Consider the following 23,962-nt stretch of genomic DNA (forward strand, 5'->3'; position numbering starts at 1 on the left):
TGTACCCGAGGCATATAGAGGTTCCCAGGCTAGGGGTCAAATCGGAGCTGTTGCTGCCTGCCTACGCCACAGCCAGAGCAACACGGGATCTGAGCCGCATCTTCGACCACCACAGCTCACAGCAATGCTGGATCTTTAACCCATTGAGCAAGGCCAGGGATTGAACCCACAACCTCATGGTTCCCAGTCAGATTCGTTTCTGCTGTGCCATGACAGGAACTCCTGGATTTTTTTTTTTTTTAAATAAACTTGTAAACATTAAGTTAATTCCAAGTTTTTACTCCCTCAAAGAAAACATATTTTGCAAAAATACTTTGACAGTGTGAAGCAGTAACAAAAAAACGCAAGCAAGCAACTGTGTGCAAAATAATTTATTACAGCATTATAGAGGCTGGCATTATTTTACAGTGAGTTTCTAATCTAAATATTAGAGTGAAGGAAAACCATCTTAATTAGAACTGTTTCCCTCCATAAAATCTCCCCTTTTGAATTTATATTTGCCTTAAAAGAAAGTATTAATGTTACAGATATATTTATACAGTTCTGAAACATATTAAATGACTCTATTCTTGTTTTCTGTACAAGATAGAACAAAAAGCTACCCCCCCCAAATTGCTCAACGATACCATGTTTTAATAGTTAAACTAGTTGAGAGTTTAAATTCTCATTCTGCTGATATAAAAATGTATTTAATAGTCAATGCATGGCTCTAAGAATGAGAATGTTCCATTATAATTGTATTCTGCCCTATTATGCTCCCCTCAAGCACATCACTCATAAATACAGTTGGAATACTCTTATTCAACAGAAAATATCTTTTTCATGGATTAAAAAGGAAGCAGTAAGCCCCCCAAAAAGCAAGGTGGACAAAAGGTTTTAAGCTGATGTAAATTTTAAATAAATATTTGCCAAAAGGAGTTCCATATCATTTTTGACATACAGTTAACACTTTAATATTGATGTGCTTTAATTAAAAAGCAAAAAAAACAGTAACAAAACAAACCAATAAGGATCAAAACATAGATTCTGAAGTGAAACTCGGATCTCAAAACAATGGAGTTGTATACAATTTAATGAAGAAATCATTATCATGTTTGATATGAAGTGACAGCATCCACCACAATGTTGCTAATTCAAAAGTTTAAGAAAACTGCACCATCACAAACAGGTCATTTTAACAGGCATTTATGTACACTGGCAGAGTCAGATAAAGAATAAGCTTACAGAATACTTTGTTTAAAAATTCTATCCAGAGTGCTCACAGTGGGCGCTCTGGGACCAGCAGCGTCTCTGCAGTGGCAGGACATAGGTTCGATCCCCAGCCTGGCAAAGTGGGTTAAAGGATCCGGCCCTGCTGCAACTGCGGCTTGCATCTGATCCCTGGCCTGGGATTTCCATATGTCATGGGGTGGCCAAAAGTTAAAAAAAAAAAAAAAAAAAAAAAATTCTATCCAATTAGAGTTGATCGCTGAACAAAGCAAGAGTTAGGTACACCAACTCTCCACACGGTCTCAAAAGAATCCACAAATAAATGGACCCTCACAATTCAAACCCATGTTGTTCAAGGGTCAGCTGCATTTCCTTTCATACCCATAATAAAAGACAAGCTGGAAAAGAAACCCTGATTTGAGTCTTACAGGAGTCAGCTTTCTGCGAGATTTCCAATTTCATTTGCCAAGACGTCAGAGTTAGCTGTGAGGTTTCGGGCTGCACCGTGACCGTGGACTTCACTCACAGCAGGCAGGAAAGCAGACGTAAAAGGCAGCAGGTTGTGACAGGCCACCCTGTATTCCTCATATTGCGAAGTACAGTTCCCAAAGCTGCCATCAAGCAGTGCCTCAGAAACCTTTATTAAAGTCTATTTAAACAAGGGAAGAATTAAAAAAAAAAAAAATAAATAAAAGAAAGTTTAAAGTCTGATCATTACTTTAATTAAAATCTGTTACTTAAGCAAGAGAAAACCAGTAAGGCCTCCTTCTAAAATAACTTCTTGCTATGTATAGTAAGTCATCATCTCCAAAAAGGAACACTGAAACAATCAATTCTACAAAGCCTTAAAAAAGCAAACTTCTAAAACTGAAAAAGCGCATCTCTGAAACTGTGATCACTGCAAGTGTCCTTTAGGAATAACAAGAGTCCTCTTACTGAGTGCTTCCTAGACGGCAAGCCCTTCACAGGTCACTAGGGCAGCTGAGCCTCACACAAACTCTGAGATGGTCATTTACAGCCTCATAAAGGAGGAAAAGGAAGCTAAGAGGTAACTTAAGGGCTGATAAGACGCAGCTCAGAACTGGGGGGGGGAGAGCTGAGATTCGAATCCAGACACACCTCTGAAGGCCCACTCAGGAATGACATTGTGAGACATGCTGTTAGATCCCTAGCAGCCACAATCTGTGGGAATCAGTCTGTAAAAAATCTCACCTTTACATTTTTATCTCTTATGGTTTCATCCAGTCTGGTGGCAATAGCAATGGCTTTCTCCTGCCTTGACTTGTCCAGAAAATACATCATCTTAGCACCTGAAATACCAACACATCTAGCAATGAGTACATTCCTGCATCTCACGTCTGTTTCACACTGACCAGTGACTTGAATGTGGTTCCAAGCATCCAGCCAGCAGGGGCGGTGGGCGGGCACCACCCATGACCTCTCGTCCCAACTCCCTAGTCCATGCCATCCCATTGAGAGCTGGGGCAACGGTGGAGCTGTTTATACTACAGCAATACCCTACCATACCATCGGGCTTTTTCTGTCACAGAGAGATCACCGTTAAACATTTACCAGGAAATCAGATTTAACAACCCCATCCCTCAGAAATAATTCAAAATGTAAGTATGGGCTACCCTGTGGCATCAATCAATATTTCGACTAAATGCATTTTTAAAGAAGATACACCTAAGGAACTGATTATCATCAAAGAGCAGTGTGATCGATGGACAACAGGAAATCTTTGCAAATTCACAAAGAAAATACTTTTAAAGATGTTTTATAATAAAATTCAGTTTACATTCCCCTTAAAAAGAACATGGTCCATCTTCTCTGCGCATTTTTTTCTACTGAGCTTTTATTTATATTATTAATTTATAAGAATGGTATGTATATTACTAGAGTTTTTAATCAGTTCTGTTCCTGTGAATATTTTTCCCAGTTGGCTTTTTGGTCTTTTTTTAATGACTTTTTATTTATTTGTTTTTTTCAGGGCTGCACCCGTGTCACATGGAAGTTCCCAGGCTAGGGGTCCAATTGGAGCTACAGCTGTCGGCCTACACAACAGCCACAGCAATGCAAGATCTGAGCCATGTCTGTGACCTACACCACAGCTCACGGCCACACCGGATCCTTAATCTACTGAGCAGGGGCAGGAACTGAACCAGCATCCTCATGGATCCTAGTCGGTTTCATTACCGCTGAGCCATGATGGGAACTCTCTTTATGGTTTTTTTTAAAAAATGTAGCAAAAGTATCTTTTCCTGAGAATTTCATATTATGTTTAGAAAGGCATTTCCCATTATGCTAATCAAGAAGTGTCTCCTTCCATTATCTGTTCTTGAAGAGAAAGCCTATCTCCCCTTACTACCAAGAAGTGCTGTCGTTTTTCACAGGAATTAACTTTTTCCCATAAAACCAAGAAGTTTCCTTTTACAACAAGAAAGCTTAGATTAAAATATTTAAATATGTGGCTTCAAGGAGAAGCATACTAAATTACATTAGATACTTCACTCATTTTGTCCCCAACTCCTTTTCCACAATCTTTTCCCCAGTTTGCATTTATGCCATCTCTGTATTTGTATAAACCACCTAAAATCCTTCCTGTAACAAGGCAGGATATAATAAACCCTCAAAACACAAAATAGATAAAGCAATAGAAACACAAGGAAAAAACAGGTCACTCAAAAATAGGTCACTTCAATATCCAAAGGCAACCATTAAAGCTTTGGTATCCACTTCGTTCAGCTTTTATGTCATGTGTATTTTTACATAACTGAAACTGTACTCTATGTTAAGTCTGCATAAAAGTCTCTAAAAGGACACATTTCGTGTAATGCAAAGCTGTGGATAAGAAGGCCAAACTGCTTTGCCACGAGACCAGGCCCACTCACTCCTGCAGTGATAAAATACACCAGTGCTTATACATCACATCTTTCTCACACTTCAACCTCCTTTTTCCTAACAAAAATAATCTTTCCTAATTTGAGAGATCAAAATGGTATTGTGGATCATTGAAAAAATAAAAAATAAAAATTTTTAAAAAATGGTACTGTGTTCACTTCTTTTTCTTTCACAATTAATGAGGTTGATCATCTTTTCAAACCTTTTTTTCATTCACATTCTTTTTTCCCAAAACCATTTTAACCCTGGGAGCTACATAACCAACCTGAAAGGAGATGCTGAAGGGAGGTAGCATTGCGTTTGAGAAAATCCTCATTAAAACTTTCCACATCCTTGTTGACAAATATTTTCTGCATTTCTTGAGACAGAACTTGGCTCACAATGTCTGGAAGATTACTATGATTAGACACTGTAACAAGAGAAAATTTGAAAATTGTAAAAAATTTTGGTCTGTCCTTTAAAACAAAATCAATTGAAATACAGTCCTATTTATTATTAAGCTTGATATATATTTTACATAATCAAAATATTATTGTTACTTTGGAATATACATTCATTCATTCATTCTAGCTTAAAATGCACTATTTTCTACATTTCTTTGCTAGCATGTTACCTTTTTTATACTTACCAGACTTAGAAAATTTAATTAAACATTCATGTAACCATGGGTTATTACTGTCGATGGCAAAAGCTCGTTTGACAGACTGAAGCATTAACAGAAACTTCCCTATGTCAGAAAAAAAAAATACAACAGTAACTGCCTCAATATCTATGGTATGTTATTTTCTTCACTTTATTTTAGCCTCACTCTGAATTCAGTAACGAAACGTCACCTTTCCCATGAGCAGAATTCAAAGCTGACTTTGGTTATCAAAGGCAACTTTTATTTTTTAAAGAAGTAATTGAAAAATCATGAAGAATTGCTTCAGGTAAATAATTTGTAAGACTTCAAACGACTCATTAGACCATAATATTCTAATTTATTACTCAGTAAAGCTTTGAGTAGCAAAGGTAAAGGGGACTGTAAAAGGCAGAAATGAGTAAGAAACAAAAATAGATCTAACTCACAAATATGATGCTAATATGGTCGATAAAATTAATTCGAAAAATCTGAATTCAAACTATTACCTTTTCTAAAATATATTTCAAATGCTAATAGATGAGTGTCAATGTTATCAGCAACAAGGTTCTTAAGAGGTATAAGAAACTTGATAGCTTCTTCTAACGGATTTTCTATCTATTTTGAAAAAGAAAGAAAAATGATTACACTTAAAAAGCAGTTATGCAAGTCAAATTTCTTACCCCAATTTTATATTTACACATACTTGAGGTCATTTAGACAGTTCTCTTTATATAACCCAATGAGCAAGAAAAAAAATTTTAAACTGTGAACTACAAGCAAATTCAAAGTCAAGGGTCATTAACTTTTAAAAGGGGAATAGCTCTACTGCTTTCCTGATGATAATTTTGGAGTCTTCTTTGGAGTCCAGCGGTTAAGGGTCTGGCATTGTCACTGCAGCAGCTTGGGTTGCCCACATTTGATCTCTGGATTGGGTAACTTTCATACCGAAGGCATGGCCAAAAGAAAAATGGGAGTACAAATTTCTCAGAGTTCCCTGATGGTTTAGCAGGTTGAGGATCCAGCATCGTCACTGTCACAGCTCTGGTTGCTACTGTGGCACAGGTTCGATCCTTGGCCCAGGAACTTCCCCGAGCCATAGGCACAACCAATAAAAAATCCATTTGCACCTTAATTCTGCCATCTAATGCAATATACTCAGTTTCCGAGGATTAGAACGTGGACACCTTTAGAGGGCCAGGATTCTGCCTACTATAACTACAGTTCTGTCTATGATTTGTACCAGCCAAAATCTGCATATTATCACTCAAAAATAACTGATGACAATCACAGTGATTTGGCTAATCCTACGAATACCACAAAGGATTACAGATTTAAATAATTCATGTTTATGGTTAGAAGAGAACCCAATAACATAAATTTCACCAAATAAAGACAGTAAATTCATCTCACTCTTTCTAATTTTTCAGGTGTAAGTTCTTCTTTGAGATCACTAGTTTCCTCTTCTTCTTCATCCTTTTTCTTCTTTTGATTTTTTTGCTGACGTTCCCTTTCCGTGTATTTTCTCTCTTCTTCTAATTTAGCCTTTTTTTGCGCTCTTCTCTGTTTGCTAAGCATTTTCTTCAGTTCTTTGGCTGACAGGTTTTCTATAAATGTCCGAATGAATGAAAATTCTGCGTCAATGTTTCCATTCTCCTCATATTCTTATTCAATACATACTGCAAGCACAGCTTTGGGGGAGGCAACTAGATAAAAATCTTCAGAAAGTGTCTAATGACTATCTCAAACCTGGCACACAAAAGGCAGGAGCAGATGCCACATCAACTACAATTAGCCAATTCCGGCCTGGTTCTGCCCCTACACAATACATGGGTGTAGGCGAACCACTTCATCTCTCTCTTGGTCTCAGGTCCCCAGATGGATAAAGTGGAGCTGATGACATCAACTAGCCTCTTGGAATAGATCAAGGATAATTGAGTCACTGCACATAAACACATGTGATCTGACCAGAAATTCGCCTCCATACTGCTACTTCTCAAATACTCTTTTTTTTTTTTTTTTTTGGTCTTTTCGCCTTTTCTAGGGCTGCTCCCATGGCATATGGAGGTTCCCAGGCTAGGGGTCAAATTGGAGCAGTAGCCACCGGCCTACGCCAGAGCCACAGCAACGTAGGATCCGAGCCATGTCTGCGACCTACACCACAGCTCATGGCAACACCAGATCCTTAACCCACTGAGTGAGGCCAGGGATCGAACCCGAAACCGCATGGTTCCTAGTCGGATTCGTTAACCCCTGCGCCACAATGGGAACTCCCTTTTTTGGTCTATCAGTTATCTGATCATATAACTAACTTCACATCCATCTGATAATATATTTTTCTAACATTTCATTAACATTCCAAAATTTCGTGTTCTTTTCACCTCTCTTTAGGCAAGTTCCTTTTTAGTTACCTGCATTTATTTCTTGTTGTTTGCTTTCACAGGTTAAGGGATTATCATACAATTTCAAGTATATTTCAATAGCTGATCTAGCAGCCCTGAAATAGAAGGCATGTCTCCTGAGTACATCTTCTAGTCTCAAAAGGTCAATGTAGGCACGAAGGGTCATCTTTCTCATGCAGTAAGTATGGAAGTCAAACTGATCGTCGGTGATCTCAAAAAAATGCTTAAAGACAAAACCACAAAATTAATCCTTACACCTATGTCAGTAATCTCTACTTTTGAGAATTACAGAAAGCCCCCAAAATAATGTAAGCAGCCACGATTTCACACGGTTGCCCCCTCTGGTGTTTAAAATATAAAGGACATCAAGGAGCTCTTGGCGCTCGCTCAACGTAAGGTCCCCTCCCTGCAATCCGTGCCCATCCCTTGGAATCACGACTTTGTGATGATGCTCGATTTCTGGGTAATAAGTCAGATGATCGGGTTATTTTTTTAAACCTGGAAGTTACAACATACTGATATTTTAGTTTAATGAAATGCTTTTCCTCAGTATCCCCCCCAAATCAGCCCGGCAGAGGTAAACAGCTCTGAGTGGAGACTAAATACGTACAGGTTCACAATGAATGTGTACAAATCAGACCGTTCAACTCAGCCATGAGCAAGCCCGTCACATCCGTCTCCACTGCTGGCACAGCGGACACTCAGTAAGCACAGCACTGGCCAGCCTAACAGAGAAGCTTTCCTATCAGACCCGTGTTCTTTCAATGTCCTAGCGTCTCAATTATTGCAGTTAGGAATAAAGACATACACACAGCCCATTTCATGAGGTTCTTAAGGGATCGAATAAATTAAGTTCACTCTAAACAGTAAAATGCTTTACAAACGCCGAGCATTACCTTCACACTCACTCCCTGAAACCCCATTAATCTACATTACATTTTAGGAAAGGTTCTTCATCTGTAGTCTATGCATAAATAAGCAGACTAATAGTTTCCTAAGGAGAGAGCTTGAGGCTTTCATCCACTTCTCAAGGGGTCCATGGCCTCAAAAGGGTTAAGAAGTAAGCCCTTCCACGGACAGAAGAGGAGTAACTTCCCCAACAAAACAATTTATTCTTTCATCTTCTTCCCTACATGCATCTCTACCTTCATTGCCTCTTTTATTTTAGCATCTCCAAAAACATATAGGAGAATGACTGACTCATTACATCAACACACATCAAACTCTCCTACTACTTCGTTCTCCCTCTAACTCAGTGCGCAGAGGATACATGAGTCATTTGTGCAGATCACGGGATAATTTTAGTTGTCTAGGTAATTAGAAATACACTATACACAGAGGGACATTAAGAGACTTTCAGGGAAGAATGCTAAGATAAAAAGAATAAAACCGCACAGTGTGAAGGGCAAGAAATGAGGAAAAAAATGAACATTTCACATTAGTTTCTATTTACTACTTCAGGAATCATGCTTTAATGTTATATTTGAAAGTGGCATTCGTCTCATCAATTAACCAAATAGTAACATAAACTTGTTCTTTAATCAAGGAATTACACAGTTCATGGTTAAGGTACATCAGGTTATATCTACCAACATTTTCTTAAAATTCAATACAAGCGAGGAGCAATGGCAGTGCCCAACATCGTGAACACAGGATGAGATGCAAACATCTAAGAAGTTACAGGACTTCTTTGAGGGGGAGGAACATTTATGTGCCAAAAGACAGACAACGAGTTTCAAGAGGTACTCCTCGCAGCAGGAGCAGACGCATTTCGGTCAAGCCTTGGAGGGAGCCTTGTGGAACCACAAACATTTAAGCCGCCTCTTTATCAGTAACAGCCCACAGGCTTCCTCTCTCCAGTCAATGTCTTCCACTAACAGGGTCACCGACGTAGCCCAGTTTGTCTGAGCCTATCTCAGTTTTTCCACTGAAAGCCCTGTGTCTCAGGAACCTGCTCAGAGGTTGATTTTCTTTTTTAACTTTGTATTTTGAAATCATTACAGATAAAGGAGGTTTCAAAGGTAACACAGAGATGTTCCGTACACGCTTCCCTCAGCTTCCCCCAAAGGTTACATCCTACATAACTATTACAACTATAGTAACAATACCAGACCACTGACACTGGTGTAATGTGTGTGTATAGTTTCATGTGACTGTATCACCTGTAGATTTGTGAAAGCACTACCACAGCCAAGACAGAGAATTATCCCAGTACCGCAAAGATCACCTAGAACTACCTTGGGGGTGATGATACAAACAGGCAAACAGGTAAAGTTATGCTTCCTGCACTTTAGCCAAACAAACAAGACATGGTCACTGCAGAAACTAGGTACCCACATTTTAACATACATCTCATGCCTTTTAACTCATCTTTCCTCTCATCAAAACCACTAGTTCTCTTGCTTTGGGGTGAGGGCCAATACAGGAGGAATGCTGGAAGGAACCGCTTAGGTTGTCAAAATGAGGATTGAACCAAAAGTAAGACAAGTCAACAAAAAATTAAGAAATGCTTACTCACTGCTTAAAAGCGTGGTTTTCTTTAGGAATTTCCTGTTAGGTCTTCTCTTCTCACCCAGATCCTCCCACCTATTACTTCTAAGAGTTGCTGGAAGAGACTAATAGGAGGCTCATACATATAAAAAGGCTACAAAAGTCTCTGGGCTTAAGAAATAATAACTAGACCAACTAGGGCAATAAGCAACTCTATTTCCTTTATAGAGAATCTGTCATCATAAAGCAGGTGTCAATCTGATAAAGAGACACTAGAGAATAAAGTTATGAATGTCCTATGGTTTTGATGTATCAGAAATGCTAGATCTTATCAAAAAGTTTTAGAAATACATATTGTTGCTCTGGTTCAGATACAAATCAGCACACTAAAATAATGAGGAAAAAATAATAATGAGAAATTAAACACCTCAAAAAAAGGAAAAGAAAGCTCAATTCTTGAATGATAAAATGGTTTAAAATATTATTCTGAATACTTTGAGGGCAGCTTTTTTTTTTTTTTTTTTTGTCTTTTTGCCTTTTCTAGGGCCACTCCCGCGGCATATGGAGATTCCCAGGCTAGGGGTCGAATCAGAGCTATAGCCACCAGCCTACTCCAGAGCCACAGCAACGAGGGATCCGAGCTGCATCTGCAACCTACACCACAGCTCACGGTAACGCCGGATCCTTAACCCACTGAGCAAGGCCAGGGATTGAACCCGCAACCTCATGGTTCCTAGTCGGATTCATTAACCACTGCACCAGGACGGGAACTCCTAGCCTTACTTTTAATAAATCTCAAGTTCTAAACATCAGCTTGGGTTGGACTACATACCTTTACATATAATCCTAAAACCTATAAAGGAGGCAATATGAAGGCAGAGACAGTACTACAGTGGGCCACTTGAGAATTCTAACATTTCAAACAACTACCAAGAGCTCAGAGCAGTAAATCCTAAGCTGAAACCGCCTTCAGTGAAAGAATTCTTCAAAGGAGAAGAAGGACTGACCCTTCTTGGGACTTATTTCTCTTTTCACTAACCTTCTACTTGAAAGGTCAACTGCAAAGTTTTATTTCTGAAAGATGCTCGTTTTCTTTACTAAAATATTTTAAACCCAGGCACAAAAGTAACTCAAGCAGATGCTTACCATACTTTATCTTTGAATTCTGTAATTATTCCTAAATCCTTACAATTACACCATCAAGAATTTTCTTTTAGGAGTTCCCGTCGTGGCCCAGCAGAAACGAATCTGACTAGCATTCATGAGGACACAGGTTCGATCCCTGGCCTCGCTCAGTGGGTTGAGGATCCGGCGATGCCGTGAGCTGTGGTGTAGGTCGCAGACGCGGCTCGGATCTGGTATTGCTATGGCTGTGGTGTAGGCTGGCAGCTACAGCTCTGATCCGACCCCTAGCCTGGGAACCTCCATGTGCCGTGGGTGCAGCCCTAAAAAGACAAAAAAAAAAAAGGAATTTTCTTTTAGATTACATTAATTTTATTAGAAATTAATTTCAGAGACATTAATTAGCAAATATTTAATCACCCTATTTGTGCTACACACTACCATTTTTACACATAACTACTAGAAGAGTTGTCTTACTTATTTTTAATTCAAATTATTCACCATAAAGACTAGCTTACAAGTGGAATAAGTGTAAGATCTTTTCTTGTTTATCTGCTTCTGGTTATATTTTCAAGCACCAAGAGCAAACCCTAAAGACACTTTTGTAAGGTTTCCAGCAATAATAATTATGTAACATGACCAGAGGATGACAATTTTCGCATGCCACCCTATGGCTGTTAATCAATGACTTCCTGTCATTTTTTTCCCTTCAAAACTGCTTTCTACCTGTCAAAACATTTACTGAACTGGAAGTACAGTTGACCCTTGAACAACATCGTGTGGGTCTACTTACACATGAATTTGTTTCAGTAATAAATACTACAGTACTACGCAATCCATGGTTGGTTGCATCCACGGAAATGGTCCCAGAGACACAAGATCCACATCGTGTGGGGATTTTCCAGTGCACAGAGGGTCCGCGCCCCAACACCCATGTTGCTCAAGGCTCAACTGCAGTTGTTCAAAAAAGTCACTGAAAATTACAGGGAAGCATAATCTAAATGCAATTTAATAATGGATTAGCTAATAAGCATACTCCAGTAATCCTTAACAAATATTAAAAAAATAAAGTAGTATACATGTAAGGATAACCTGACCCCCTTGCTGTACAGTGGGGGAAAAAAAAAAAAAAAGTAGTACAGTTATTAACGGCAGGAGGAATGGGACTGGAGCTGGAGGTTTTAAGGATCCTAAGGTGTTCAAATTTGACCTTCACAGAAAATCGGATAAATTTCTAGTTACAAGTCTTGCTACAATTACGGATCTCTAAGTGCCTAGCTGCCTCTTCAGACAGGAAGCAAACTCCCACTCCCTGAGAATGCTCTGGTCAACAAAAACGTATCTTTCCCTATTGACAAGCAGAATGCTTTTAATGTGGTGACCACCTGGGAGTGTCAAAACCACCTAGAGGTCTACCACCTTGTCACAGAAAGAAGAGCCTGATTTTAATGTAGGATGCTTGGATATTTCACACATAATCCAAGGGCTTTGCTTTCTCCAAGAAGAAGGATTTTCCTCAGCCATCCAGCCATCAGACCCAGGCTTTAAAAAAAGGAGAAAAACACAACCAAACAAAGCAAAAACTAAGCTATTCCTAAAAGGGCTCAGGTATAATCCTAGTTCCAGCTCCCGTCCAAAGCCACCCCCTAAGACTGAGCCGTCCTTGGGGGCAATCTCCGATGTTTCACGTGGGAAAAAGGCCAAAGTGACTGCCATGTGCAGACATCAGGCTCACCTGACCAGGACGCCTGTGGTTCTATACTGCGTCAGCTTGGGACAGTGGTGCCGAGGGACCCACAGCTGAGGGCTGCTGAGGCCTGCCTCAGGGGTGCATGTGTGGCTCTTTTCCTCCTGTGGTCCATTTGGAACGAGAGTGCTTCAGAGATGACAAAGAACAGGAAAACAAAAATTCACACACAAGGAAAAGAAAAGTCCCCTTACTAAGGCACATCACACACACAATCCTAGCAAGTAATACGACAAGCCTGCAAACCAGCCATAGACTGTTTACAAAGCGCTCAATGTGAGAACAAACATCCTGGGAAGACACACTGGAGAGAGGCTGACTATAGGGCAGATCCTGATACAAAGAGGAAAGAGGTGGCCAGCAGCTTGCGTATCCTCCTAGGCTAGTGAGGAAAATCAGATAATGGCCGGATTGGGGAACAGAAAATATCTACTAATAATAGCATTAATAACTTACTAATCTTTTTCTTCTCCCTTTACACAAAAATATGCAGACATGTCGAAATCATAACCATTGGAGGATCAAAAGGAAGCAATCATTTATTCACAATTTCTGAATGTCTGAAAGGCCGAAATATTTTCACAATGAGGTTTTCAAAGTAGTCAGAAGAGGCAGATGATCCCATGTAGAAGTCTACTTGCTTTTTTCATCACCTTACAGGAGAAAAATAAACCCCAAATTTTATTAACCTACCCTTTCTACTTCATGGCATTTTTTCAAGGCATCCCCGTATCTTCCCAAACGCTGATATGCTGAAATGCATTCTGTCTGAAACCACATACACTGCATTTCATTTAGATTTTCCATGGCAGATGTTCCTTCCTGAAATGGAAGCAATCATAAATATAGGAAGCAAACAATTCAAGAGGTCCTAAAAATCTCACTTTCTCTTTTACAACCACATCTACAATGATTATTAAGACAATAAAGAGCAATAACAAATTATAGGACAAATTTATCGGTGTGCTTCCAAAAAGCTCCTACCAACTTAAAATTACATAATGTCAGAGTTCTGTTGCAGCGCAGCAACGAGTGTCCATGACTCAGGCTCGATCCCTGGCCTCGCTCAGTGGGTTAAGGGGCGCTTCCATGAGCTGTAGTGTAGGTTGCAGACATGGCTCAGATCTGGTGTTGCTGTAGCTGCAGCTGCGATTGGACCCCGAGCCTGGGAACTTCCATATGCTGCAGATGCAGTCATAAAAAGAAAAGAAAAAACGAAAAACAAAAAACAACCCACACAATTAAGTAATGTCTTATTTATCCATCTCGGTCAAGATATTAACATGCTACATAGAAAAGACTGCAGCTTGCTGAAAACCAAAGCTTCTGTTTAATCTATTTAGGACAGTAATCCTATGAAGCACTGCCTATCTCTTGTCTCTTATGCAAAAGCTACTTAACCTTTCCTCGTGGACTCAGGGTCACCGTTAGGTACAGCATACCATTTTCGGATTTCTTGGTAGGAGTCCCCAGCCTGCTTTGCAGCCCCAGTCTCCTCCCTCCACTATCAGTTGTCACTTTCTCTGTGCCTTCTACAGCACTGCCTATTCCCTGCCAACCCTTTGGGGTAGGCTGACAAAACAAAACAATGGTGTAGAGAAAAGTATCACTACTTTGTAAACTGTTCAAGTCTTCTGCCCATTTTATACTCGGCTTGGGTTTTTTTCAGCTGTGAGAGCTTTTTTATATATATATATATTTTTTGAGTATTAACCCCTTGACAGTCTTATCAGTAGCAAACACCTTCTCCCACTGAGTAAGCTGTCTTTTGATTTGACTGATGATTTCCTTTGCTGTGCAAAAACCTTAAGTCTAATTAGGTCCCGTTTGCTTATTTTTGCCTTTATTTCCTTTGCTTTGGAAGACAGATCAAGAAAAAAATACTGCTTCGATTTATGTCAAAGACTGTTCTGCCTGTATTTTCCTACAGGTATTTTATGGTTTCTGGTCTTATATTCAGGTCTGTAACCCATTGTGAGTTTATTTTTGTGTATGGTATTCTAATTTCATTCTTGTACGTGCAGCTGTCCAGTTTTCCCAAAACCACTTATTGAAGAGACTGTCTTTTCTCCACTGTATACTCTTGCTTCCTTTGTGGTAGATTAATTGACCTTAAGCATGGGCTTTCTATCCTGGTTCTTTCATCTATATGTCTGTCTTTGTGCCAGTACCATACTGTTTTGATGACTGTAGCTTTGTAGTACAGTCTGAAGTCAGGGAGCCTGATTGCTCCAGCTCAGTTCTTACTTAAGACTGTTTTGGCTATTCAGTTTGGCTTTTGAGTTACCAAATTTTTTAGTGATATGCTCTAGTTCTGTGAAAAAATTCCCTTAGTATTTTAACAGGAATTGTTCTGAATCTGTAAACTGCCATAGGTAATATGGTCATTTTAACAATATTAATTCTTCCACTCTATGACTATAGTATGTCTTTCCATCTATTTGGGTTCTCTTCAATTTCTTTCATCAGTGTCACATTCAATGTGTCACTATCTCAGTGAATTCTTTGGCTTTTTTGGTAAATCTTTTCTCCTTTATGGGTTGGAAACATCTCCAATTCTATGACTTATCTTCTCACTTTGCTTATAGTTGTTTTTTGTTACATGTTATGTTTCATTTTAACTTAGGTGAATCAATTTTACTCCTGCACCTTTATGCTTCTGATGTCTTAAGAAATGTTTCCTACCTCAAGTTATACTATCTTCTAAAAGCATGAAAGGTTTGCTTTCCATACTTAGATCTTTAATCCCCCTGTAACTGATCTGTGTAGCGTAGTCATTTTATTTTTTCAACACAAATAATTACCCCAACAATATTGCTTCACCTCTGATTTTTAAAGCACCTCTTGGAAATATATTCCGAGTTTCCAAATATGTGTGAATCTATTTCTGAACTTTCTAATTATTTCCATTAGCTTCCTTATATTTTTAACCATAAAATAGACCATGTATTATTTCATAACGAAGTCTATGTGGGAAAGGATATGAAAGGATAGTGAAAGATGAAAGGAAAGGAATAAACGTTTAGCCTATTTGAAAGAAATTAAATTCTCAAGTTCCCACTGTGGTTCAGTGGAAATGGACCTGACTGGTATTCCTGAGGACACAGGTTCACTCAGTGGGCTAAGGATCTGGCGCTGCTGCGAGCTGTGGTGTGGGTCACACACGTGGCTCAGGTATGGCATTGCTGTGGCTGTGGTGTAGGCCAGCACCTGTAGCTCCGATTCTATCCGTAACCTGGGAACTTCCATATGCTGCATCTATGGCCCTAAAAAAAATAAAGAAGATATTCTCAAATGTCACAGAGACTGGTAGCCGACAGACGTTGGTTCTGCATAGAAAGACTCTATGCGCAATTCTGAAGACACTATAACAGAGAAATTAAGCTATAGCCACAAATTACTAGTAAAACAAAAAAACTGTAAATTGAATTTTACATATAAGCATATGTGATACATAAGCTTGCTTCTGTCTAAAGGTATTTGCTCCCGCTATTGCTTTTTAACCATCCCCCACCAGAAGCACATGCATACACACTCAACCACAGTGAGAAACCGTATTTAGGATACGAGCTAAATAGGATAAAAACAAAACCAAAAATGAATCCTTAGGAACTTCAGCAGCAAACTTCACAGATCACCACTGGACTTTAGTTTGACGAACTCAGCTCATTACATGCTCATTTCCTACCCTTGTGAACTTGGAGCACATTTCCTCTGCTTCTTTTATCATGTTTGCGCGAAGCATATATTTTGCACATTTGGAGTTGACGAATCTATCAGCTGTGTCTAAAGACTGAGCTTCATCCATCCACTTGGCAGCTTCTCTGAGATTACCTATATGCTTTAAGAGATGAAAGTATTAAAGAAATCACTGTTTATGATTAAGAGAAGATAGGTACAATATAACAGGAAAAGTTTTTCTTAAAGACAAGTTAGAAATCCATTACCACTTGTCAATTCATATTTACTAAATTCATATTTACTTAAATTCATTTACTTAATTCATTTACTTAATTTACTTAAATTCATATTTACCAAAAGCTAAATGAAATGATCAATACTGACTATACACCTATGCAATGAAAACTTCATTAGGATTATTAGAATATTAGGAATAGATTATTAAGGTGTCCTAAAAGTTTCTTTACACAGAAGAACTTCAAGGGTTCTTAAAATGGCCAAATTCTTTAACTAGTCAAAAAACATAACCAAGATTTTACCTTGTAAATTTTTGCTTTCATATAGAATAATTCTATTAGAGTTGGAGTACTAGCAATTGCAGCATTAATATAATCCAAAGCCAAAGAATACTGCCCAAGCTTATCAAAGTGCTGTGCCAGGAAATACTGAACCCAGAGTAGTGTCGTTGGGGGTTCTTTCTCCCCACTCTCTGCAATCAAACAAACATAAAATTATTATAGGGAATAAGGGAAAGCAAATCACATACTTTCCTCCAGTGCATAACGAAATTAATAATTACAATAATAAGCAGTAAACACTCAACTGAATGACCCATTTCAACAGAAGGAGGCATGACATCATGTCATAAACTTCAAAAAGCAGCAGCCAAGCAGAGAAACAGAGATGCTGGCTTCAAAGGCTTCGAACCCATACCTCACTCCAAAGAAACAGTGTGGAGAAGGGCGAATTCCACCTAACTACGAATTCTCAGCTGAGAGCGTAAAGCAGCAGGCCCAAGCCAAGTCAAGGAAAAGAGCCTGGATAAAAAGATGTCTGTTCCTGGAGTTCCCGTCATGGCTCAGTGGTTAACGAATCTGACTAGGAACCATGAGGTTGTGGGTTCGATCCCTGGCCTCGCTCAGTGGGTTAGGGATCCGGCGCTGCCATGAGCTGTGGTGTAGGCTGCAGACACGGCTCAGATCCCATGTTGCTATGGCTGTGGTGTAGGCCAGCGGCTACAGCTCCAATTCGACCCCTAGCCTGGGAACCTCCATATGCTGTGGGAGCAGCCCTAGAAAAGGCAAAAAGACAAAAAAAAAAAAAAAAAAAAAAAAAAAGGACAAAAAAAAAAAAAAGACGTCCGTTCCTACCACCATGAGATTTCCACAAATGCAAGAACGGCCAGGGCTTACTTAGCACTGTCGGGGGCCTCGATGCTAAATCAAGAAAACCCCGAGTTGAAGGGTAAAAAGAGGACACATTCCTGACACGATGGTCACATACAACCAGCTGAGCTCTACCCAGTTCTCCACTCCGTAGCCTCAAGCTACAGAAGAGGAGACACCAAACTCTCGAAAGAGATCTCTGAAGGGAAGACATAAAATGAGGCAGAAAGAAGGCAAAGGACACGTGATCCAAGCTACCACAGGAAACACAGGTCTCCTAGACGAGCTAACCAAAGGAAGGGACAACAATGCAAACACAAAAACCCGCACACGTTAAAACACAAACATAGGCAAAGAGCCAATCGTTTATCTTGTTCCTCTCATATACACCACATTTCAGGGGAACCAAATATCTGATGAGGGAAAGTTCTTTGTAAGAAGAATTCCAATGCGGAAGGAATGATGCTTAGAATGGAATAAGGGACCGGGCAGTGATCCTCAGCCCCTGCAAAAACCCTGAGGCGAAAGGCCAGTGCGGATCTGTTCAGTGAGCAAGCAGATCAGGCTGACAAACATCTAAACCCTGATCCATCTTAATCTCACAAAGAGAGACCAGCATGTCTTTAGCCTTCAGACGCGATGTAACAGGAAGTACAAAGTCTCGTGTGTGAAGTACTCACATGGAACTGAACCTAATCCAGCCTATAAATCAAACTCTTAAGTTTATAAGAAACATGAATGATAGCAAAATATAATACATGAGGGAACAATCAGCCAAATTCAAAATATGGGACATTCTACAAGATAAACGACCTTTGAACAAACAGCCTTTAAAAAAAAGGAAAAAAAGAAAAAAAAGCCGGGGCCGGGGAGGAGCAAGGGAATAGAGGTACCGCTCAAGATTAAAAGGATATCAGAGACATAACAATCAAATTATCAACTTAAAGTTTGGACCTTAGTTGGATTCAGACTCAAATAAACTAGCTATATAAAGATTTTTTTTTCTTAAGATAATCAGGGAAATTTACATGTGGACTGGGTGTCAGGTATTGTGGAATGAGAGTTAATTCCGTGTAAAACAGCACTGTGACTACCTTTAAGTGTTTTATTTTGTTTTATTTTATTTTTTTGCTTTTCAGGGCCACGCCTGCAGCACATAGAAGTTCCCAGGCTAGAGGTCCAAATGGAGCTACAACTGCTGGTCTACACCACAGCCACAGCAACACCAGAGCTGAGCCTCGTCTGTGACCTACACCACAGCTCACGGCAACGCTGGATCCTTAACACACTGAGCGATGCCAGGGATTGAATCCGCATCCTCATGGATCCTAGTTGGGTTCGAAACCTGCTGAGTCGCAATGGCACTCAGTTTAAATATTTTAAACAGAGACGCATATGAAGATACTGACAGGGCTAACAGTATGTGTGCTTTAAAAATACTCCAGGAAAAAAAAGGAGACAGAACATACTGTGAAATGTTGATAAAAGAAGCCAGGTGATGGAGACACAGGGTTCATTATTTACTTTTGTATCTGTTATTCTATTATGAAGTTTGTTTCTAGTTTGAAACAAAAATGAAAGGACAATGACATATAAAAGACATATGAAGAAACCAGACTGAAGTTACCACCTGCGTGAATGAAAGCATTCTAGAGTGTTTTCTAAATTAAGCTGCTTTGATTTACATACACCCCTACAAACAGAGGGGAAAAAAAACAAATTAAACAGGATTTGAAGTAATAAAAGAGTAGAAAGAACAGAGAAGTAGGAATTCAGGAAAAATATATTTCAACATAAGCTAACTGCTTGATCTTGGTCAAGCTGCTCAAGCTCTCAATTCTGTTTACTCATGTTAAAACAGGGTTAACTCATATCTCACAAGACTATGGAAATTTTTATTTAATTACCTAAGATCATAAGTGAGTAAGTGTCATTCACTAATTCAAAAACTACTTAGTGAATAGCTCTCATGCAGCACGTACATAATAAACATACGATAGTTTTACTGTAAGTGATTAAAAATGGATTGAAATGAGTAATCAAATTTCAACTCAATCTAATTTAAACTTACCATAAGGGCTAAATAAGTCACACTTTTTAAGAGAGGCTTCATAGTTAGTAACAAGCTCCTGGATTATAGAAATCTGTTAAAGAAACATAGTTTTACAATTTAAAAATATTTTATGAAGGTATTTTTATTTATCATGTCTTAGCAGCTTATTTCAGAACTATAAATTAACTATAAACTAAGCTGTCTGCTTTCCCCCTCCCTGTGTTGAGGGAAAATGAGAAAAAAACACAAAAAATGCACTGCTCTCTTCATTAATAGTAAAAGAAGAATCTTTTTTTCTTTTGTCTTTTTGCCTATCTAGGGCCGCTCTCTCGGCATGTGGAGGTTCCCAAGCTAGGGGTGTAATCAGAGCTGTAGTCGCCAGCCTACACCTCAGCCACAGCAACACTGGATCCAAGCTGTGTCTGCGACCTACACCACAGCTCACGACGACGCCCGATCCTTAACCCACTGAGCAAGGCCAGGGATCAAACCCTCAACCTCATGGTTCCTAGTCGAATTTGTTAACCACTGAGCCACGACGGGAACTCCAGTGAAAGAGAATCTTGATTTCTCATCTCAATAAGTAGCTTCGGGTTTTGATGAGCACATTATCACTAGTTACCATAAACTCCTGATTTTTGGGGGGTTTTTTTGGGCCAATAAACACATCTGTATAATTTACTAGTATTAACAGTTTTCTTGACTTTTGCTTCCCATTGTTACAGGGTGAAGTTGTAAACCACTGCATATTCAGATTTTCCAAAACATCACTCATTACAAAAAGGTCAGGTAAAATAATCTTAAATTATACAGCGAGTTGATAGCCGTTAAATAAACCCAGAACAAGATGTTTATACTGCCTTTGTTTTTAGTGACGATTTTGAAGGATATGCATTTCATTGGTACACTAGGTAGGACTGAAAGACCATACCCTACACTGTAAACACATCATGCCCTGAAAGTGCAAAAGAAAAGCGACATGAATGAGAAGCGGCAGGGGAAAAAACCCCGCTTACATACTCAGTTCGTTTGAAATGCCTATTGACGTTAACTGTTCAGAATCGGAATGGAGTAGAAAATATAACCATCTTACCTCTGAACTTCAGAAAAACAAAGGTCAAAAGTGACGGAAAAGCACTAAAACCCATAAAAGTATGCGTCCGATATGGTACTAAGAACGAGAATTTTGGAAGTTTTCTAGTTTTAAAAAATGAGATGCTACCAATACTCTTAGACAAAAGGAACATACCAGACGGAAACAACAAAAATAACAAGCCGGTAACTGTCACAAGTGCTTCACATTTATTACGACAATTATTATAACAATAATCAACCCTGTACGGCATGTGCCAAGTGCTACGCACTGTTTTAAGCACTGTACTTGTATTAACTCAGCCTCAAAACTACCCTGTAAGGTGTGTGCACTATTCTTTCACAGGCAGAGGACAAATACAAATAAACTGCAATTACACATGGTAGAGCCAGAATTTAACTCAGGTAAATGTAGTTCCAGTTTAGCTTTTTTTTTTTTTTCTTTCCACACACATGGAAGTTTCCAGCCTAGGGGTCAAATCAGAGCTGCAGCTGCCAGCCACAGCCACTCCAGATCTGAGCCCCATCTTCAACCTACACCATAGCTCACGGCAATGCTGGATCCTTTATCCACTGAGCAAGGCCAGGGATCAAACCTGCATCCTCACGGATACTAGTCAGGTTTGTTACCACTGAGCCACAGCGGGAACTCCCAGTTTAGCTTTGAACTACTCTGTTGTACCGGCCACCAGCATATGGGACATGAGCACATTTATTATCACCAAAGGGCAATTCTTGACTCACAGGAGTACATGAAGTCTGGTGACCAATAGGGCAGGACAGGAAACTGTCCCCAATCAGTTTCAGTGCACAAAACACGTAGTGGTGCACATCAAATCAGCCAGACCGTGCACGAAAACATGCTTATTAAGTGCATCAAAACTAGAGAGGGTCAGTTTTTAAAACACACACACACACACACACAGTGGGGGGACAGTAGCAAGACAGGAAAAAAGTAAGAGAAGGCTTAGGAGATACACTTACTATACCCAGATGTGGCATTAAGTAGCATTTTTATAAATACACATCTCCAGACTGAGTTCCCAAAGAATCTTAAAGAGTTCATAGAATGTGAAGAAGTTTGGTTTTGCTTGGTTTCGTTTAATTTGGGGGTGGGGGTCAAGTGTGCTACAGAGGAACAGTCAGCCAAGCAGCCGCTCCTCAGGCAATCCTCACTACCTCGGAGTCTCAGCTAGTGTCAAATGCTATAAATTACCTATATCATTAAATAAACTGAGATCCGAAATTCCCATCGTGGCGCAGCAGAAACGAATCTGACTAGGAACCGTGAGGTTGCAGGTTTGATCCCTGGCCTCGCTCAGTGGGTTAGGGATCTGATGTTGCCATGAGCTGTGGTGTAGGTGGCAGACACGGCTGGGTTCCGGCGTTGCTGTGGCTGTGGTGTAGGCCGACGGCTATAGCTCTGACTGGACCCCTAGCCTGGGAACCTCCATATCCCACGGGTGCGGCCCCAAAAAAAGGGGGGGGAATAACTGAGATTCCCCCCTTTCAAGTATTTAAACATTACAATCTAAAAATAAACAAAATTGGAGTTCCCATCGTGGCGCAGTGGTTAACAAATCTGACTAGGAACCATGAGGTTGCAGGTTCAATCCCTGGCCTTGTTCAGGGGGTTAAGGATCCGGCTTTGCCATGAGCTGTGGTATAGGCTGTAGACAAGGCTTGGATCCCGCGTTGCTGTGGCTCTGGTGTAGGCCGACAGATGCAGCTCTGATTCAACCCCTAGCCTGGGAACCTACATTTGCCATGGGAGCGGCCCTGAAAAAGGCAAAAAGACAAAAAAAAAAAAAAAAAGAAATAAAATAAAATAAAATGGTGGTGTTAGTAATTGTATTAAAAAAATAAAATAAAAATAAAAATAAACAAAATTAACAAAAAGGATTTGTTCCACTTCTAAATCATTGTTAACATGTCTATCAAAAAATGAAAAAAGGTTTGAAAAGTAAAATTTAAGTAAAATTTAAAATGGCTGGTTCGCTTACAATGGTCTGGAAAAAGGCAGAAAGAATCTGTAATTAATACAATTACAGGTTTTCCTACTCAAATTCACTTATCTACCCCCTACTAATAAAGTTTTACACTCACTTGCTATTTTATAACAATTAGAACTTTACACGTTTTATTTTCAGAAAGACAATTATTTCTTTTTTGCCCCCAGATCTCTTTATAAACTAAATAAAATTCACTACAATTCCACTGCCACCAAAAAGCAGACGATGTGTCACAAGTTGTAAACAGATTTGAGTATAGATGGCTACGAAAGAAACTTCTTCACACATTCCATGTAATACCAGGTGGTAGAATTTCATCAGTTTAATTCTGAATCCAAATAAGAAGCCAACCCCACAAAGTCACTGGTATAATGTCCGTAAAGCTATCAACCATCCCACTGACCGCGGTCAAAAAACAAAAAGGACCAAGTTAAAATACTTCTCAGGCCTACTTGTATCTTTCTGATAAAATGTTAGACTGTATGCCATAATTCTTGCAGAGAGAAAGGCAATAAGGAAAGAAGTCGGACTATACACTAACACTGGGGGAAAACACATAAGTAACATGTAAAAAACAGGACATGAAGGAATTTACACACATTATGTCTTCACTAAAACACCTATGTAGTACACACATGAACTCAATGAAAACAGCACCAAATGGATTAGAGCAGTAGAATATGAGTACGCTTTTAAAACATTAATTCTGTATTGTTTTAATAAGATTTTTTTAAAAAGACTGTTTCAAAAGAATGGTTATTATATTCTGACTCGACTTATAACCAGTAAGGAGTCATCAAAAATTTACCCACAAAGAACAGCCCTGGACCCAATGGCTTCACTGATGAATTCTATCAAACATTTAGAAAACTAATACCAAACTTTATCAAAAAACTGAAGAGACAGGAACACTTCCAAACTCATTCTATAAGGCCAGCAATACTCTCATACCAAAGCCAGATAAAAACACCGCAAGAAAACTACTGACCAAGGAGTTCCTGTCGTGGCTCAGTGGTTAACGAATCCGACTAGGAACCATGAGGTTGTGGGTTCGATCCCTGGCCTTGCTCAGTGGGTTAACGATCCGGCGTTGCTGTGAGCTGTGGTGTAGGTTGCAGACATGGCTCAGATCCCTTGTTGCTGGAGCTGTGGTGTAGGCCAGCGGCTACAGCTCCGATTCGACCCCTAGCCTGGGAACCTCCATATGCTGCGGGAACAGCCCTAGAAAAGGTAATAAGCCAAAAAAAAA

At 39.4% G+C, this 23,962-nt stretch overlaps 1 protein-coding gene across 11 annotated transcripts in view; it reads right to left on the minus strand.

Moving 5' to 3' along the window:
* The window catches only part of NAA16 (N(alpha)-acetyltransferase 16, NatA auxiliary subunit), a 66,445-nt gene continuing 42,839 nt past the window's right edge, over positions 357 to 23,962 (minus strand). For 6 of the 11 annotated variants that reach the window (XM_021065630.1, XM_021065627.1, XM_021065629.1 and 3 more), the window contains 11 exons: positions 19,628 to 19,700; positions 16,711 to 16,880; positions 16,179 to 16,331; positions 13,184 to 13,312; positions 7,141 to 7,354; positions 6,143 to 6,336; positions 5,239 to 5,347; positions 4,739 to 4,837; positions 4,376 to 4,519; positions 2,422 to 2,519; positions 926 to 1,858 (listed from right to left, as the gene is read on the minus strand). In XM_021065630.1, the coding sequence (XP_020921289.1) occupies positions 1,643 to 1,858; positions 2,422 to 2,519; positions 4,376 to 4,519; positions 4,739 to 4,837; positions 5,239 to 5,347; positions 6,143 to 6,336; positions 7,141 to 7,354; positions 13,184 to 13,312; positions 16,179 to 16,331; positions 16,711 to 16,880; positions 19,628 to 19,700 (1,599 nt within the window). In that variant the 3' untranslated portion in view covers positions 926 to 1,642. Of the gene's footprint in view, positions 1,859 to 2,421; positions 2,520 to 4,375; positions 5,348 to 6,142; positions 6,337 to 7,140; positions 7,355 to 9,649; positions 9,747 to 12,478; positions 12,620 to 13,183; positions 13,313 to 16,178; positions 16,332 to 16,710; positions 16,881 to 19,627; positions 19,701 to 23,962 lie in introns of those variants that run through there. The other 5 variants (XR_002336685.1, XR_002336684.1, XM_021065626.1 and 2 more) reach the window with 5 other exon arrangements.

The sequence above is a fragment of the Sus scrofa genome, chromosome 11 (assembly GCF_000003025.6).
Source record: "Sus scrofa isolate TJ Tabasco breed Duroc chromosome 11, Sscrofa11.1, whole genome shotgun sequence".
NCBI classification, from domain to species: Eukaryota; Metazoa; Chordata; class Mammalia; order Artiodactyla; family Suidae; genus Sus; species Sus scrofa.